An 18906-nucleotide genomic window follows, 5' to 3' on the forward strand; every position below is an offset into this window, starting at 1 on the left:
CTGCACATCGCACCATAATAACTCTAGCTCAGGAACCAATCCATGCAACAAACCTCGATGTCAACTCTGCCCACATATCTACACCAGCGACATCATCACAGGACCTAACCAGATCAGCCACACCATCACTGGTTCATTCACCTGCACATCCACCAATGTAATATATGTCATCATATGCCAGCAATGCCCCTCTGCTATGTACATCGGCCAAACTGGAGAGTCTCTACGGAAAAGGATAAATGGACACAAATCAGACATTAGGAATGGCAATATACAAAAACCTGTAGGAGAGCACTTCAACCTCCCAGGCCACACTATAGCAGACCTTAAGGTGGCCATCCTGCAGCAAAAAAACTTCAGGACCAGACTTCAAAGAGAAACTGCTGAGCTTCAGTTCATCTGCAAATTTGACACCATCAGCTCAGGATTGAACAAAGACTGTAAATGGCTTGCCAACTAGAGAACCAGTTTCTCCTTTCTTGGTTTTCACACCTCAACTGCTAGAACAGGGCCTCATCCTCCCTGATTGAACTGACCTCGTTATCTCTAGCTTGCTTGCTAGCATATATATACCAGCCCCTGGAAATTTCCACTACATGCATCTGAGGAAGTGGGTATTCACCCACGAAAGCTCATGCTCCAAAATGTCTGTTAGTCTATAAGGTGCCACAGGATTCTTTGCTGCTTTTGTAGACTTTGCCTGAGTCTGCCAGCAATGCTCGTGTTCAGTAGAACTGCAAGAGGTTCTACTGAAATTCATGGGACTACACAAGTGAGTACTACTCAGCATGAGTAAGGGTGGCAGAATCAAGCCCTTTGTGTGAGTGTCTGTGTGTGGAGGGGTTGGTCCGTCACTGCTAACTTTCCCGTTGTGCTTGGTCTTGCAGTGAAGTTATAATGAAGAAAGATGGTGTGAGGTAAGGTGTGGCTGTGGGAGTCAGGTCTCCTGGGAAGCTTGGTAACGTTTCTGGTTCTGCCACAGACTCGTATGTGATCTTTTAACGCGTGCACGACCTTGGTGTTGTCGACACAGAGGGTGCCCGAGGCAAGCAACAGTGGTTCGTTGCCCAGAGTGTGAAGCGCCAATGAACACACACCAGGGTGGAGAAGCAAGCAAAGTTTATTTGAGATCTCAAAGCGGTGCAAGGAGACGAATGCCTCAAATCATGCACCACTACACAAGCGGCTTTTCCCTTTTTATAAGTTTTTTTTTTCTCTTTCTTCTTTCTTCCCCCCCCCCCCCCCCCCCTTCTTCCCCCTGTAGCAGTTACGTTAGCGCAGGTGCATTAAGTAATCTTGGCCGCGGCAGCTTGTTAGTAGGTCTTCCTTCTGCAAGTTATCTTATCTTTCTGCTAAAGGTGCACAGGCCTTATCACTACTGCTTTAAACCAGTTTGGGCTGTGCTGCCACTGATAGCTTACTGCTTACACCACAGTTTTGCAGCTGCTGGCATTTTAGGTTGATTAAAGTTCAACATGGAGGAACACTGGTTCATTGAGGCCTAGTGCAGGAGGGCGTCATCGACACTCGTGGTCTTCCACCCCCCGAGTTACCTAGGATTATGCCTAGTGACACCAACATTGGTGACCGTCCTCAGTGAGAATAGTGACTGAGCTTCTGTTGCATTGGGGCTGTTTGTGATGGCCAGAGTATGAGCTCTAAATCAGGGGTCGGCAACCTTTCAGAAGTGCTGTGCCGAGTCTTCATTTATTCACTCTAATTTAAGGTTTCGCGTGCCAGTAAAACATTTTAACGTTTTTAGAAAGTCTCTTTCTATAAGTCTATAACTAAACTATTGTTGTATGTAAAGTAAATAAGCTTTTTAAAATGTTTTAAAAGCTTCATTTAAAATTAAATTAAAATGCCGGTGGCCAGGACCCGGGTAGTGTGCGTGCCACTGAAAATCAGCTCACGTGCTGCCTTCGGCATGCGTGCCATAGGTTGCCAACCCCTGCTCTAAATCCATATTGAAAACTGGTTGCTGAGGATTAGCAACAAAATACATTGTGCACTTAAACCGTGCACACGCTCTCTTGATTTTGGGGGCTAAGCAAACTGGTTCTCAAAGCTAAGCCAACTGGTTCTCAGGAGTCTGCATTTCCTTTGATGCAGCTAATCAGAGGCAAGTAAAGCAGAGCAGGGAGTGCCAGCAAAGGGTTGGAAATGTTTCCATCAACTGGTGCAGGAGGAATGGGAGCGGCCAGGCGGGTAAGTGAACGTGGAATTAATTCCTTCCCTTGATTAAAAAATTGTTCTATCTTGCCACAGTGGGCAGGACAAGTGACAGATTTAGATTAAATCTCAGGAAAACCTTCCTAATTGTAAGCACAGTAGGCCGGTGGAACGGATGCCGTGGGAGGTCATGGATGCTCCCTCACTGGAGGTTGTCAAAAGGAGGCTGGATAGCCCTCTGCCTTGGAGGGTTTAGACACAACAAATCCTACAGCTTGGCAGTCTAGATGAGATAATTCTTGTGGTCCCTTCAAACCCTATGGGTCTGTGATCATATCTCCACTGAGCGAGTGAAACCTCACTCCCCTGGCATTGGCACAATTGCGTCTGACTCTGTCTGGCTCTCTCTTGGCTTTGAGATTCTAGCAGTATGTTTTAACAGCCCTTTTTGGTTTATCGCGATGGGAAGGGAAATGCAATGAAGGCTTTAATCAGCGCCATCCTCATGCCGGGCTGTGCTTTGCAACTCCCTGTACAACTGTCCCTTTCCATGCTGATTGCAGGCTGGGTGCTGGCAGGCGCATCCTGAATTCAGCTGTGAAGCCGAGTCTGGAAGCTGGATGCATTTTATCTTCACATGCCGCTGTCACCTGTGATCCCTTTCCCTGTCAGGTGTCTCCAGTTCCACTGCTGGTGACCACTTGATGGCTGTTGTCAGTTGGCGTGTGTGTCCTTTCCATGTGCTTTCCCAGCTGTACGCAGATGGCTGGTTCAGCAGCCCTCGAGAGTACTACCCAGTGTGGTTAAGTGTTGGCGGCTGGAAAGTCGTTGCCTTGGTAGTGCTGTTCCAGCTGCTCAGTGAGTCTGTCCTTGAAGCTTCAGTGTTGTTAGTAGAGAGGGCAGCGAGTTAGTTCTGCAGGCTTCGATGTTACTCATAAAGCACAGTTCAGTGCCAAAAGCACCAGGCCAGGTTCATTGCCCCCAAGACACAGTCCTAGCACTCTGGCTCCATGGTTACAGGTACGCTAACACCTGCATGCCCTGTAGCAAGGAACGGCTCAGTCAGCAGCAGGACTCTCAGCAAAGAACTAAGGGGAGGAACCCAGATATTATAGGCCGAAGCAAACAGCTAACCAGGCACAACTTACACTCCACCTTACATAGCTCACGACATCTGTTTGTTACCTCTCCTGGCAGTTTGAATAAACAGCCCTCTTCATTGTGTTGTCAAACCAATGACAACACAATGACTACCTGGAATATATTTATGTAAATATCTAGCGCCTAGATAAATACCAGCAGCTTTGCCAAGTTCGTATACAGGACAGCGATCTTGTGACCATCTGCTTTAATACGTGGTCTGACTTTGGTTCACAGCCTCTGGTTCCAGCCTCAATTCTTGCACCGGGCCCAGTGCTCCAAGCTCTCTCTCTCCTATGATGGCTGCTCATTGGCCTTCATGAAATAATGTCTTTGTCCATTTTCCAGTCAGAGGTTTACATCACAGCCCCCATCCCTGCACCCCACAGCTGGCACTGGCAGTACCCCCTCGTTGGCGATTTCCATAGATAAGCCAGGAACTGACTAGGGCATGAAGAGCTAACCGTGGCCTTGTGGTGTGAAGGGAAGCTCCAGTCCAGGGCTGAGGCACACTACTGGGTTAGCTAGCACTGCTGCCCACGCAGGACCTGCCCTAGGGAGAGAACCATGGTCACCATAGCTGTCTTCAGGACAACTCGGGGATGCGAGTGTGAGCTGGCATCCCAGGGTGTTTGTTCCTGTTCCTTTCCCTGTCAGGTGTCTCCAGATTCACTGCTGGTGACCACTTGATGGCAGTTATCAGTTGGCGTGTGTGTGTGTGTGTGTTTGTGTGTTTGTGTTCTTTCTGTGTGCTTTCCCAGCTCTACAGAACAAGAAATAATGGTTTCAAGTTGCAGTGGGGGAGCTTTAGGTTGGATATTAGGAAAAACTTTTTACTAGGAGGGTGGTGAAGCACTGGAACGGGTTACCTAGGGAGGTGGTGGAATCTCCTTCCTTAGAGGTTTTTAAGGTCAGGCTTGACAAAGCCCTGGCTAGGATGATTTAGTTGGGGATTGGTCCTGCTTTGAGCAGGGGGTTGGACTAGATGACCTCCTGAGGTCCCTTCCAACCCTGATATTCTATGATTCGATGATTCTTCATCAGTCGGGCAGGCAATGACCGATCCGGAGAGAGGAGCAACATCTGAGGATGTCAGTATCAGAGGGGTAGCCATGTTAGTCTGGGTCTGTAAAAGCAGCAAAGAGTCCTGTGGCACCTTATAGACTAACAGACGTTTTGGAGCATGAGCTTTCGTGGGTGAATACCCACTTCGTCAGATGCATGTAGTGGAAATTTCCAGCTCATCCATCCTCAGCCATCCAAGGATGAACATTCCTGGTTCCTCCTCCTCATCCGGTCTCCTTGGCTGTTCTGAGGCATCCAAGATGAAGGAAGTTCTGTTTCTCTCTTGGCTTTCCTTAAAACCAGTACAGTGGTATGAGCACAAACAGGAGGACGAGCTGTTGTTGTAGGCTGGGAAGTTATGATATTTCATCTGGTGGGGATAAATCATGGTTCACTGGAAATCAAAGGGCAAGAAAGGAAATGGATGTGGAGCAGATCCTGGGTGAAGTGTAAATGCCACAAGTGGGGATGCAGTTGCTGACCCAGGAACAGAATTGAGAAGAGTAAAACTAACCCGATGAAAGGGAATCGAGAGAGAAAAAACATTGAATACTTGTCTCTTCAAAGCATCGGTTAATTTGTGCAGCCTTCTGTGAGGGAGAGAAGAATCGTCAACCCCAGTTTTACAGAAGGGGAGAACTGGGATGGAGGGATTGTATCTGGGAGTCAGACTGAGGGTGGGGAGGAAGGTGGTGGTTCTCCAAGCATAATAAAGGATATTTATTTATTTTTATTTATCACCCCTGTGATTTGCCAAATGGAGATGCTGCTCACTGTAGATTGTGCAGATGTACTCTGACCTCCACTGCTTTCCTTAGGCTTGGTTTCCCTGCTTCACTATGCCCATGACCCCGGCTAGGCTCCTTGGGCTTGGATCAGAAGGGAGAAGGGGAAGGGGCACATGCCCTTTCCCTCTGATTTGCTGCTTGCCCTATACTGAGCATGCTCCGTCACGCTGCTGAAGTCCTCACTCTGCCCTTCCGTGCCCCCCCTCCTGCCCACTATCAATAAGCATGGGTTATCTCTGGCTTGGATCCTTTGTGGTTGGAAGGAGAAAAATAAGTAGTGGCATCTCCCAAATGCTGCTCACTTGTGGCACGAAAATGAGACACCGCTTGCAGTAATTGGTGCAGATCAGTGACTCTTCCCCTGCCTTTTTACTGGAGGAGTGAGAATGAGTTCACATGGGCCATCAGAGCTAACACCACTCTGCAAAGAATGGGGCAGGTCACGCCTCTGAACTATTATTCTAGACTGGCTGCAGAGTCATCTCTGTACTGGTTACGCTCTGCTTATATTTTTGAAGGCTGTATGCAGCCATTACCACTGCAGAGATGTTGGTACGAAAGCGGAGATTCTGGAGAACAAGGTGGTCTCTTCAGAGCGGTGCCAGTGTGGTGTATGGGCAGGCCCTGGCTCACGGCTGGCTTTAAGCCGATTCCCCGGAATTGGGCCCCGTGCCTAAGAGGGCCCCGCACCTTAGGTGCCTTTTTAATTTTTTTTTTTTTTTTTTTTTTTACTCACCTGGTCCGCTCTGGGTCTTTGGCAGCATTTCAGCGGCTGAGGGCGGGTCTGCTCTGGGCCTTCGGCATTTTGGCGGCGAGGGGTCCTTTGTGCCATGGAAGACCTGGAGTGGATCCCCCGCTGCTGAAATGCTGCCGAAGCCCCAGACTGCCGCAGGATATTCGAATTGGGCCCTGCAGTTCATAAAGCCAGCCCTGCACTGGCTAGCAAGGAGCACATGAGGTCAGACTGGTGGAGGGGATGAGTACCTCAGTTGAAGTCACTGAAAATCAGGCCCATCGTGAGCAAGGGGACACTAAAAATAGAGCATATCTACTGCAGCATGAGTGGCGGGAGGGGCTGACCATGCTGAGTATGTACTCAGTATCCTGGACTGCACCGGCCTCAGGACGGTTAGCCCCTCGTGCTGCTCGTGCTGCTCTGGCTATGTTCTGTTATCATGCTAGCTGGACCAGAGCTGACTCCTCAAGCAGGGAAAGTTGCATATTCCTACTCTAGTGGAGACATACCCTACGTGGCCCAACCAGGGATGGCACTCGGGAGTTCCTGGCTCCCAGTCCCATGCTCAGACAAGCAGGTTCCTTCGCCCCTTGTCTAACAACACGCAGCACGTTCTAGAGCAGGAAAGCCCAAGTCTTTGCCTGCCATTATCATCTGATGCCCTCAGTTTGTGGCTAAAGGCCACCTCAGACATGACAGACTCCCGCCCCACGCCCTTTTCCAGGTAACTGTATTCAGCTGGCACCGCTCCAGCCACTGCAGCGAGAGGAGACTGTTGATTTGTGCGTGTAACTGCACGGTGGAAACCTTTATTAGTTAGACCTGCCCATCCCTAGCAAGCTGATCAGATCTCCTCCCGCCCACACCCCATCCCAAACCAGCTTTTAAAAGAACAGAAGCAGGGGCACAGCCTGCTCCTCCCCTCTCTGGCCTGACAGTGCTCTGGGCCCGGAGCTGCAGACCCAGGGAATATAGAACTGGAGCTGTGCACAGACCGCCGTGGCTTTGATAGAGGAGGGCTGAGGCTGTGGAAACCTTTCCGGAGATTATGGTAAGAGGGAAGACAATTTTCAAGCAATTCTTACCCTGCCGGGTTCAGAAGGGATTTTTGTTTATTAGAAAAAAACTGGGCTTGGCTTTAATATTGGAGTGATCCTCTTACCCAGGGGAGCACTGTTCTGTCACTGGTGAGCAGAAACTCCAATAGGATGCTTGCATTTCTGGCTGCTTCAATCTTCTCTCTCTGCGGCGCATCTCAGGCGACATTACTGTGGCATCTGAGTGCCTCACGCACCCCCAGTGCTCTGATCTCCAGGATACAGGTGGGGAAACGAAGCCAGAGAGAGACTAAGGCTGTGTCTACACTGCAGATTTCTGCTGGCATAGCTATGTCGGGCAGGGGTGCGAAGAAGTGTGAAGCCTGTGCAAGAAAAGCGCCTAACGGAGATGCGGCTGTATCAGCAGGAGGGCACTTTTGTCGGTATTGCTTACTTGGTTTGCAGGGGGAAGGGAACTGGTGAAAGTGCAGCTTGCTTAGTATAAGCTACGTCCGTACTAGGAGCACTTCGCTAGTGTAGCATGCCGTCACTTTGTTCTGTGTGTGTACGTCACCGGGCACAACGGGGTCCTGCTCTGTGACTGGACTACGGTGCTGCCGGAATCCTAATGTACCCATATCGGTAGAGTAAAGTTCTCCTGGTGCAGATGTGGCCTGCGTGATGTACACGAGGTTGGACAGAACGCTTTCATTAGAGCTGGGAACTGAACCCTGCTCTCTCAAATTTTAGTCTATCATCCTAACTCCTGGATGAGAAGCAGGGCCAGCTCTAGCAATTTCGCCGCCCCAAGCACGGTGGCACACCGCGGGGGGGGCTCTGCCGCTCGCCGGTCCCGTGGCTCCAGTGGACCTCCCTCAGGCTTGCCTGCGGGGGGTCCGGTGATCCGGCAGCCTCGGTGGACCTCCCGCAGGCGTGCCTGCGGATGCTCCACCGGAGCCGCGGGACCAGCGGACCCTCCGCAGGCATGGCTGTGGGAGGTCCACCGGAGCCGCCTGCTGCCCTCCCGGCAACCAGCAGAGCGCCCCCCATGGCATGCTGCCCCAAGCACGCGCTTGGCACGCTGTGGTCTGGAGCCGGCCCTGCTGAGAAGGGGCGGAGGGATAGCTCAGTGGTTTGAGCATTGGCTTGCTAAACCCAGGGTTGTGAGTTCAATCCTTGACAGGGCCATTTAAGGAACTGGGGTAAAAATCTGCCTGGGGACTGGTCCTGCCTTGAGCAGGGGGTTAGACTAGACGACCTCCTGAGGTCCCTTCCAACCCTGATATTCTATGATTGTCCTTCCTCTTAAGAGGGATCTAATCAATCAGGCATACAGTAGTGTCCTGGGCACCTATGTAATGGTATCTCACATATGCTATTTTGACATTTTGAAATTCACTGCTTCGGACTATGAACTACACCAGAAAGGGAGACGATAGAAAGCCAATCCTTATGTTTGGTTTCAACTTAGGGCTGATTTCCCAAAGGACAGGGTCTGAGTTGCAGCCACAAATTAATGTTACCCCAGCATACCTGCGTTTATACCGAAATATCGGGTCTGCCTAGCTGAGAGCCAATTAACAGCCTGACAGGGATAAGGAAAAATGCTTTATTCTGCAGAAAAAGGAGAGCCTGTACCTTGGTACAAAAGACTCTGTCTTACACAAATTTCACAAACCTTTTATACACATTCAGACAAAGACCCTTGCGTGTTAATACTTGATTGGTAAGTGTAAAATTTCATGTTCCCCTTATCTGGGTAGTACTGACTGGTTTGGAGCAGGATCTTCCTGCTTTGAGGCAGAGGAAAAGAGATAGTGAAAAAGTTCAGGCTACTGTGTCCATGAGCAGTACTCACCCCTCCCAGCTACTGGCCGCTTGTAATCTATTAAGGGCGGTCAGCCAGCTTTCACAATCCCCCCTTTGGGCCTGGCAAACCCAGATTGCCAGGCCCGTTACATAATTTACGATCAAGCTGAAGAGACAGGTACTGAGTTGTCTTACGAACAGCAGAACCTTTGGTTACAGCATTATACAGACATTTTGCGCATTGTATTACTATTTAAACAATCCATGGGAAGAACAAACAGAAAATAATCCATTTAACAATTGTACGGAAATGGCCAGTAAACCATGACCCAAGGTCTGGGAGAAGGTCCTTAAAATTAAAGGTGTGATCAAGAGATACAGCATGAAAAATAACAGCAGCATTCTTAATAGCCTATAAATCCTGTTCAATTAAGCCAGAATGATTAACATAAAAACAGCATTTTTTTCCGATGCAAGCACAAGCCCCCTCTATTTCAGCATTTATAGCATCTAGCACAAGTTTATTTTGCATAGCCACTTTTGCTACTTCATCAATCTCTTTTTGTAACTTTTGAAAAGCATCTATTAATGCATTAGCTGCTTTCTTAAGCCCTGCAGAACTATTTACAACTGCTCTCTTTAGTTCAGCTACCCCTAACTCGGGAATGATTGCATGGACAAAAGAATGGAATCCTGTTTGTTTGACAACTAAGGGATTGGGGCACTGACTGTAAATCAGTTAGGTATACCAGGTGGTCTAATTTCCCAGATGTCTTGGTGAATAATACAGTCCCACATGCATCCTCTCCATGGACCCGTCAGGATTTGGCATGTGGAAGCGCACACCCCCCTAACTGGTCCAAATGCTTGGAAGGAGCATTGTGAATGTCCACACTTCCACTTAGAAAGTGTCCAAATATGTCTTCATGACCACAGATCAGATGATACTCCTGATGTGTCTGTAAGGGCAGTGGGCCAAGTCTGGTGCTCAAGATCTCTCCAAATGGCCATCAGCTGGTCATTCAGGAAATTCTGAATTTTTAAACATACTAGATTCCACTGCAATGCTTTCCCAGCCTCAATGATATTCAATAACATTTTTGTTAGTAACTTCTGGGTCATAGAACTAAGGGTGGAAATAACATGTAACTTACCATCTCTAGCCTGTATTTAGGTTAGCTGAGCTCCTGAAATAAGGCTAGTGGCCTTTTCTAGTTGGCCCGATTTCTTATCATGTTCTTGGCTTTTAATAATATTTCAAATGGCTGCTGCGCTATTGGCCCCATCCCATAGGGATCCGGTCAGGTCCCTCTTCTTCCAGAGGAAATAACCCAGGCCCTCTGTTGTGCTAATTTAATGGCAGCCCCTAGTGTTGTATTAATCACAGTCCACTGATATCCTAATACATATCTTTTTGGTGTAGTACTATATTATATCTGTTGGTTGTATACCTTTAACTAATCTTAGGTACTTTCAAGAGGCATTGACATTAATAGCCTAGGAGTGGGTGTATTACAGAGTAACAGGGGAGATGGCAGGGGCAACAAGGTGCCTGTGGTACCTGTCATTTTAAATCCAATTAGGGAGAGCAATACATACTGAAGAATTTATCCAGAACACAGCGCGCAGCCTGTAGAACAAACCCCAAAATCCAATTAATATCACAATCCCAAGCATGGGTCCCACAATTTTTTTTCTGCCAGTGTATAATTTTTTGTTTCTTCACCAGGGTCAGTTTTTAATGTCCTTTCTAGTCAGGAATTCCTAGACTTTGGCAATTTTAGTGGAGTGAGTGTTTCTTCTTCTTCCCCGAAACAGTCGTGGTTCAGCATCCTACAGGGAAGAGGTTACCAGCACACTACCCTGCAATGGTTTTGATTCTTCTAGAAAAATTTAAAGGCACAGTAGATCTGTCAATGGACAAGGGAGAGGTTACTAGCACTTCACCTTGTACTTTTTCCTTGCTGTCCAGAAGGCACAGTGGAGCTAGAAGGAGAAATAGGCTAATCATTAGTAGGAGAATTCTCCCGATGTGGAGGGGTCTTTTTGCAGTGAGACTCATGGGTTCAAGCAGTCAGTCTTCGGCACTTCACAGCGGTGTTGGTAGTTAGCAGGACTTTCCAGCGTGGAGCCAGAGCAGTCTTTTGTTGGTGGACCTTTACATTGATCCAGTCTCCTGATTTCAAGGAGTGGCAGGGCTGCTAGGGTCTTTGGGTAGCGCTTCTTTACCTGTGAGAAAAAAAACGTAACACATTTCATTAGTGCCTGGCAGTGTTCTGCAGATCTTATAGCTGCTTGGGCACATTCAAGGCCCCACCCCCCTTTCTTGGTTATTAGCCAAGTCTTAGCTGTGAGCAGTGTCCTTGAATGGAGCCAGTGTCTTATCTTCAGTCTGCTAGCTATTATTTTTTTTCTTTCCAGTTAACTTATTTTGTTCTTTTTTCCTTCTCCCTTTTTGGCTTCTTTTAACCTACAAAGGAAACTTTCACTCTTCACTCATACACCTTTTCCCAACAACGAACACATAAACATTGCCATTATACAGTACCTTAGTCTTATTATTTAATGTATGCCACATATATCCTTCCACTAAAATAACTTTATTACAGAGCTTTGGAGCAACAAGCCAGGATAAGCACACCCACTTTGAGGAGTTTATTCAGTACAACCTTTAGTCCAATAGCTTCCCACCACCCCCAGCCCTCTGGCTAGAAATTTGAGGTAGCCAGAAGGATCCCATGTACAATATGGGGAGTGGGTTAACCTTTCATGTCCTTGCTCCCAAAAACTGTTGGTATGCGAATTTTAATAACAATTTTTTTTTAAAAGATTTGGCCAATGAAGTTCCTTTTTTTTTTTTTTTACTTAAGCAAATGTGTTAGACTTTAGTATATTACATTTTCCTGATTTATCCAAACACTTTTTTGTATTCCAAGTTGAATAAAACAAGTATCTGCATTCCAATCCAACCCCTCTGCCTGATTTCAAACCAGACCATCCCATGAAAACACTAAACACAACAATTCCGGCCACGAGACAAACCCCACAAGACAGAACATAGAACACAAAACATAATTTCTATTGTGCCAGTAAATGCATGATATGTTGAATGCTGTTCAGCTGGCATCAGTTTTCTCTGATTATCTGAAAGACAAAAAAAAGAGGTCTACCCCTTCTGGGCAGTCAATCATTACTTAAATATTCAAATACCCTTGTTGATTTCAAGCAAAACAGAGGAATTACCCCATATTTTCTTGTATTAGTTTCATAGGCAGCCCAGGTTTCAGTGGCTTCTACCTTATCAGTTAGATAATTCGCATTAATATAGATGCTTTTTGGCTTGCTTTTGGATCCAAAGCTATCCACAGCTTAAAGATTTTTACCTTAAAAGGGACACAGTTAACTTTACCAGAATTTTGATTGCTTTTTACTTTTAACTCCTGCTTTCAAACACTGAAAGAAAACATCACTACTTATAGTGCCCCTTCGAGCCTAATAAAATTTTAATTACATAGCACTGTATATATTTCTTTAGCTAATTTAGCTAAATTGTTCATAGCCAAATGATTGCAATCTAATAATTTCTTTGCTTGAATTTATTTACAAACATTTCGAAGACACCAAGAACTTTCCTCTTTAGCATTTTACAAAGTTCAACTGCTGTTCCCTCCAGCAACTACAGAGTTAACTTCTCACTCTTCCTTAAATCACTTGCTTGTCTCCCAACAGCCACTTTTATTAACTCAAACCACCATTTCAAGATATTGTCCTGGGTATTTGAAATCCCCATGCTTACACTTACTTACTCCTTTCTTCCACTATACCCTCAGAATTTCCAATCTGTTTTCCAATCTCTCTGTCTGTTGCCTGCCTGCCTTGGCCCGATCCTGCTTTTCTCGCTGAACCGCACCTTCCATGGGCACCAACTTGTTCCACTACCAGTTTAGCTAGGAGGATGGGCTTCTCAACTAGCCCCCACCCTTCCTGGTCTCTTCCCTGAAACATTCTTACTCACAAGACTACCCGAGTCCTCCCTCGTGAGGCTTGCCACCTGGGCAAAAACGCATAGTCCATTGGCGTTTAACTATTCAATTTCCTCTTGACATTCCTTTCTGAACACCAGGTAAAGGCCATTTACTTAACATATAATCCAAACCCCTTTAGAGGGTTTACCCAGAGACCCACCAATCTGTCTGCTGACACTCAAACAGAAAAGAGAATTACACAGAGAACAGAGGGAATTACAGTCTAATCCAGGTTTTCCTACTTCTATTACACTGACCGCTACAGGGGACGGGACAGAAGGATCTCAATACAACCTCAGAGCTTCCTCGCACGCATGGCTTCCACTCCGAGGAATTACGAATGAGAGGTTCAGTTCCGCCCACACTCCTAACACCCAAATGTATGCAGAGCAGAAAAACAACAGTAACCGGTTAAACAGAACAGAACCAGAACCAGAACCAGATAGTGCACCAGAACCAGATAAGAGGCCCGCCTCTAACCAGAACCACATAGTATTTCCTTATCCTATTAGGGCTCACCTTATCGGATTACGAACCCCAGGGGCTGTGGAGAAGTGAGGAAGAGGGGTTAAGCACCCCAGTGGCGCCGCTCCTAGTTCGCCGCAGCCGTCCGGAGTCCAATGTCCGAGCTAGGAGAGTCCCATCTGGGTCGCCAGAAACTGTTACCGAAATATCGGGTCTGCCTAGCTGAGAGCCAATTAACAGCCTGACAGGGATAAGGAAAAATGCTTTATTCTGCAGAAAAAGGAGAGCCTGTATCTTGGTACAAAAGACTCTGTCTTACACAAATTTCACAAACCTTTTATACACATTCAGACAAAGACCCTTGTGTGCTAATACTTGATTGGTAAGTGTAAAATTTCATGTTCCCCTTATCTGGGTAGTACTGACTGGTTTGGAGCAGGATCTTCCTGCTTTGAGGCAGAGGAAAAGAGATAGTGAAAAAGTTCAGGCTATTGTGTCCATGAGCAGTACTCACCGCTCCCACCTACTGGCCCCTTGTAATCTATTAAGGGGGGTCAGCCAGCTTTCACACACCCACGTTTGGTTTTGGAGAGGCAGGCACAATATGTCTCCCTTGATGCTTTGGCCTGTGTCGGTCCATGAGGTACTTGGGTTTGTCCGCACATGAATTGTTTGGGAACAGCTATTCTGGAATAACCCCATGTCTGGATACTTTTATCCCAGAATAAGAATGTCTTGTTCCTGTTTAGCTTAGCCCACTTTCAAAGTAGACAAGTCCTTAGATAAATCCACTGAAGTTTTTCCTAGTGCCTTTCATTCCCGAGAGTCCCAAGCTAGAATGACTTAATCCACCAATGAATTGCAGCTACTTCTGGGGTGGAACACAGTGGCTGTTTAACAGCACATAGCAACATTGCAGGAGTGTAGGATTCAAAGTGGAGAACAACTCTGTATCCAGTTGAAACTGGGAGGGGAACTTTAAAGGGACAAATGTAACCACTTAAACTGAAACTTGGGTGAGTTACCTGGGGTTAGCATGAGGGTGACCAGGACAAGCAATCGACCATGGGAGTTGTTATTCTGCTAGGTCAAGTGTGTCTGTCAGCTTGTTTCCTGCACTGGGTAGCAATAGATAATCAGATTGCCTTGAGCCTCTACTGCACTACAGACTCTCTCTCTCCTCTGCTCTTGCTTTGCTGCCTTGTGGTGTATTAATTTAATTTTTAAAAGCTGATGGATGGGGAGTGTGCTAAAGTGTCTGCCAAGGTCCCTGCATGCTGCAGCTGGCTGGACTGCTTTGAGTGCTGATAGATACTGTCATGGTATAATTCCCCACTCTGAACCTTAGCGTCCAAAAGATGGGGTACCAGCATGAATTCCTCTAAGCTCAATTACCAGCTCAGTACTTGTAGCGCTGCCACCAACCAGGAATTCCAGTGCCTGGTACACTCTGGTCCCCCCAAAACCTTGCCCGGGGACCCCCAAGACCCAGTCCCTCTGGATCTTAACACAAGGAAAGTAAACCCTTTCCCTCACCGTTGCCTCTCCCAGGCTTCCCCTCGCTGGGTTACCCTGGAAGATCACTGTGATTCAAACTCCTTGAATCTTAAACAGAGAGGAAAATTCACCTTCCCCCCTCCTTCTCAACCCCCCTCCCAGACTCTCCCTGAGAGAGAAAGTAATCCTAACACAGAAAGAAAATTAACCTTTCTCTCCCCCTTCCCTCCTTTCTCCCCACCAATTCCCTGGTGGATCCAGACCCAGTCCCCTGGGTCTCACCAGAATAAAAAAAACCAATCAGGTTCTTAAACAAGGAAAACTATTAATTAAAGAAAGAAAAACAGTAAAAATTACCTTTGTAAATTTAAAATGGAATAGGTACAGGGTCCTTCAGCTATAGACACTGGGAATACCCTCCCAGCCCAAGTATACAAGTACAAATTAAAATCCTTTCAGCCAAATATAAATTTGAACTCCTTCCAGCCAAATACACATTTGCAAATAAAGAAAACAAACATAAGCCTAACTCGCTTTATCTAGCTAGTACTCACTGTTTTTAACTTGTAAGAGCCTGTATCGGAGAGATTGGAGAGAAACCTGGTTGCACATCTGGTCCCTCTGAACCCCCAGAGTGAACCACAACCAAACACTAACAGCACACACACAAACTTCCCTCCCTCAAGATTTGGAAGTATCCTGTCCCCTGATTGGTCCTCTGGTCAGGTGACAGCCTGGCTCACTGATCTTGTTAACCCTTTACAGTCAAAAGAGAGATGAAGTACTTCTGTTCTATTAACTCTTACTTATCTGTTTATGACAGTTACACTATCTTGTTCTCCGGTTCCCGCCTCCTTTGCCTCGATGCCTACACAAAAACTTTAAATTGGTGAGGCCTGTGGGTGTGCCGAGGCCACTGCCCATCATGCTGGCCAGTATTACCTCACAGTTGCCTTATTCTCCCCCGTCTATTTCCATCTGATGTCTCTTGCTTTACGCTTAGATTGTAAGCTTCTTGGGACAGGGACTGTCTTTTGGTTCTGTGTTTGTGCATCGCCTAGCCCGATGGGGTCCTGATCCAGGTCTTGGGCTATGAGGTGCGACGGTCATCCAAACAGCGATGTTACCCCGTTTTATCCAAGGTTAGCCAAAAAATTTGAAGCCTGATAGGCTATAGATTGTTCCAGACAGGAGGAGAAATTGAGGAGGGTCAGGTATTTCTTTGACGCAGTTTTGTTGATTTACAAAGAATGTGCCACATCCTCGTTTCCCGAACCCAGTAGGAAACACCCAGCAGGAGACTGCTCCTTGGTTTACCGTTCCAAGCCTTCTTCCACTCAGCACTGAGCCCAAAGAGCTGTTTTCTCAACTTTCTTCCAGGGCCACATTATCAGCCATCTGTTTCTGTCTGCTTGGCTTAATCTTGCTTCTTCAGCTCATCCTATCTCTCTTGCTCGCTCACACGCACCCCCCCTGCCCCCAAAACAAAACTCAACCAAACCTTCCACCCACCTAATTCTAACTCCTGGGTGGATTCTCATATGCCTTTGTTTTAGGAGAGGGGCTGATTACATGTCTCTTGCTGGTATCTTAAAATGAGGATTGGCAGTCACACCTCCCAGTTTAACTGAGGTTTATTCCAACTCCCAACTCTTAATAGCTCAGAATCATTGTGTCTCTGTTCCCTTGGGCTCCGTCTGTCTCTTTCATCAGATATTAAGATTGTAATTGGTTTGGGGCGGGTCAGTTTTCCCCTTGTATGCATGGATTATATTTTCCTTATATGCATGAATTTTTCATTATATGCATGAATATTGTCTAGCAGGGCCTGATCCCTTATGGAGCTGTTCTAGGCTACAATAATGCAAAATTAATAATAATCAGGAAAGTTCCACTAATAAAGATGCACTTACAATATGTCCTATTTCCCAAACCCCGCAGATGCCTAAAGTAATCCCGTAATAAACAGATACGGTGAGGAAAGAGAACATGGCCGCTGGCGAAGCGGGAGGAAGGAATCCATGATTTGAGGATCATGGAGCAGTAACTCTAAAGATCTGTGTGTGATGTCTCTTGTGTGTTTGAACGCTCCTAGTGGAATGACACAGCACAATACAAGGAAACACGTAAAATGACACGTCTGTTTTCTGTTACAGTAGAAAATCAATCCCTTGAAGCTTCACAACTGAAAACCAAATAGAAATTGACCCGTTTCTCCCTCAAGGGAGACGTAAGTGAAACAGAGGTGAAAGAGGAGGTAAAACCCAACAAAAACACACTTCCTGGTGTCCGCAATAATGAAAAGCTCTCCTAGTCCGCAATGATTGTGTCTAGATTGCTTCCACGACCTTTGTTGGTTGCAGCCTTCGGGTAGCTGATTTATATACCTGCAATAGTAGAATTCTCTGCAGTTACAAACTGGGGTTATGTCATCGAATATACTCTACATTGTTGTTCATATTAAAATAATTGCTTAGTTGCAGGCTGAGTGATCCAAAATAGTGGATGGTGAGCAATGTCTCTTACTACTGGCTTTGTTAAAATTGTCTCTTTTTTTTCATTAAAAGCCCCGAATGTAAAATAACTGCCAGCATGTAACAGGGGGCTTCATCCTTGGTTCTGCTTTCTGCTAGAATGAGGGCAATGCCTGTCACCAGGTAGGGAAAAATTTGTGAAACTAGAATTGAGGGCAGCTGACCCCCGGTTTGCCTTACTCAGATGATGAGCTGTATTGCAGCTAGTGGGACTGTTTCTGTAAGGACAGCAGGATTTATCATACAATATCAGGCTTGGAAGGGACCTCAGCAGGTCATCTAGTCCAACCTGCTGCTTAAAGCAGGACCAGTCCCCAGACAGATTTTTACCCCAGTTCCCTAAGTGGCCCCCTCAAGGATTGAACTCACAACCCTGGGTTTAGCAGGCTCAAGCCACAGAGCTATTCCTCCCCCTCTGGTGGTTGTGATCATGAATCAGTAATTCCCAGGGCATGCCCCTCGGAGAGCACTGCAATTTAAAATTTCGAAAGGCTAGAGGGTCGAGGTGAAGTTCTTACCTCCAAAGTACTCTGCACCTTGGAGGGGCTGGAGGTGCAGATATCTGCAATGGCTTGCCAGGTTCTTTTCCTTCCTCACAAACTCCCTGTGGGGAAGGGGTTTCTCCAGCCAAGGGGCTGCTCTGTGTCCTGTCTGCCAGTTGGAAGGTGGATCTCATTTGCAGGCAACTTGTTGGCTTGCTGCTCGTTGGAGTTTGATCCTGACTTTGCTCTGTGTACAGTGCTCTTTAGCTCTGCATCTCACCTTCCCCTTGCTCTGCGTACAAGCACTCAGTGGGGATTCATTAGTTATATATACCGCAGCCTTGCTCTGCGCTCATGCACCCCAAAGTCTGCACTCTCTGCTCTCAGTCCTGCTGCATGCCGCACCCCACAGCTGCTTTCTATGGTCCCCTTGCTCTCCTCCGTCTCTACCTTTGCCGCGTGCCCAAGCCTTATCCCCGTCAGTTCAAGCTTTTAACTTTGCTAAAGATTAAAAGGCGCTCACTCTCTTAAATTTGGCAGAGAAACATATTTTTGTAGGTCCTACTAAAATAGCAGCTCTTGCTTTTGTGGTTTGTGTCATGAGTGGAATATTATTGTGTGGGCAGGGACAATTCCAGTCCTTTGCAATCTGGAGGGTTTTTGCTGTCCCCTCATTCTGATCTGAAATTAGATCGCAGTCTGGACCTGGAATCTTGTGTTGTTTAATTAAAGTGACGTGCAGGAGTCATTTCTGATAGCTGATCTGCCCTTAATCACTCCAGCACTCCCATGAATGAACTCTCAATTTAAAGCAGATGAGAGAGAATGTGAGAATTTCCAGATTATAGAAAGCAGAGGTTTTGGCTAATGTATAGAAAGCAGATGAGTTATGTGTCACACATCTGCCCTCCTGCAGCACCCCGTCTCTTATGAGGGATGGTGGGGAAAGAACTGCTGCAGAACCCTTTGTTGTTTGGGATCACTAGAGCATTTCAGGCCCTGTCATTCTAATGTTAAATCTTCCCCTCATCTGTTTCTCCCTCCTCTTCACCACCCAACTGAGACAGACATTCTGGGGAGAGGGAAACAAGCAACAGCTCCCCTGAGACAATAGCGCAGCATGAAGTTGCCATGTGGTTTTGAGGATTCTCTGGGC

The 18906-nt window shown here is 46.7% G+C and overlaps 1 protein-coding gene and 1 long non-coding RNA gene across 22 annotated transcripts in view; one reads left to right on the plus strand and one right to left on the minus strand.

Annotated features, from left to right (window-relative positions):
* The window catches only part of ST3GAL4 (ST3 beta-galactoside alpha-2,3-sialyltransferase 4), a 179993-nt gene that overhangs the window by 114539 nt on the left and 46548 nt on the right, over positions 1–18906 (plus strand). The window contains exon 3 of one of the 21 annotated variants that reach the window (XM_050921695.1): positions 2113–2208. The exons of 19 other annotated variants lie outside the window; for them this stretch is intronic. In XM_050921695.1, the coding sequence (XP_050777652.1) occupies positions 2164–2208 (45 nt within the window). In that variant the 5' untranslated portion in view covers positions 2113–2163. Of the gene's footprint in view, positions 1–2112; positions 2209–6816; positions 6953–18906 lie in introns of those variants that run through there. One more of the 21 variants, XM_050921698.1, reaches the window with a different exon arrangement.
* Positions 8534–14964, minus strand: LOC127033700 (uncharacterized). Its single transcript, XR_007769190.1, has 2 exons — positions 13761–14964; positions 8534–8805 (listed from the first exon to the last, which is right to left on the minus strand). It is a non-coding gene; the product is annotated as an uncharacterized LOC127033700 (long non-coding RNA).

The sequence above is a fragment of the Gopherus flavomarginatus genome, chromosome 13, assembly GCF_025201925.1.
Source record: "Gopherus flavomarginatus isolate rGopFla2 chromosome 13, rGopFla2.mat.asm, whole genome shotgun sequence".
Taxonomy (NCBI): domain Eukaryota; kingdom Metazoa; phylum Chordata; order Testudines; family Testudinidae; genus Gopherus; species Gopherus flavomarginatus.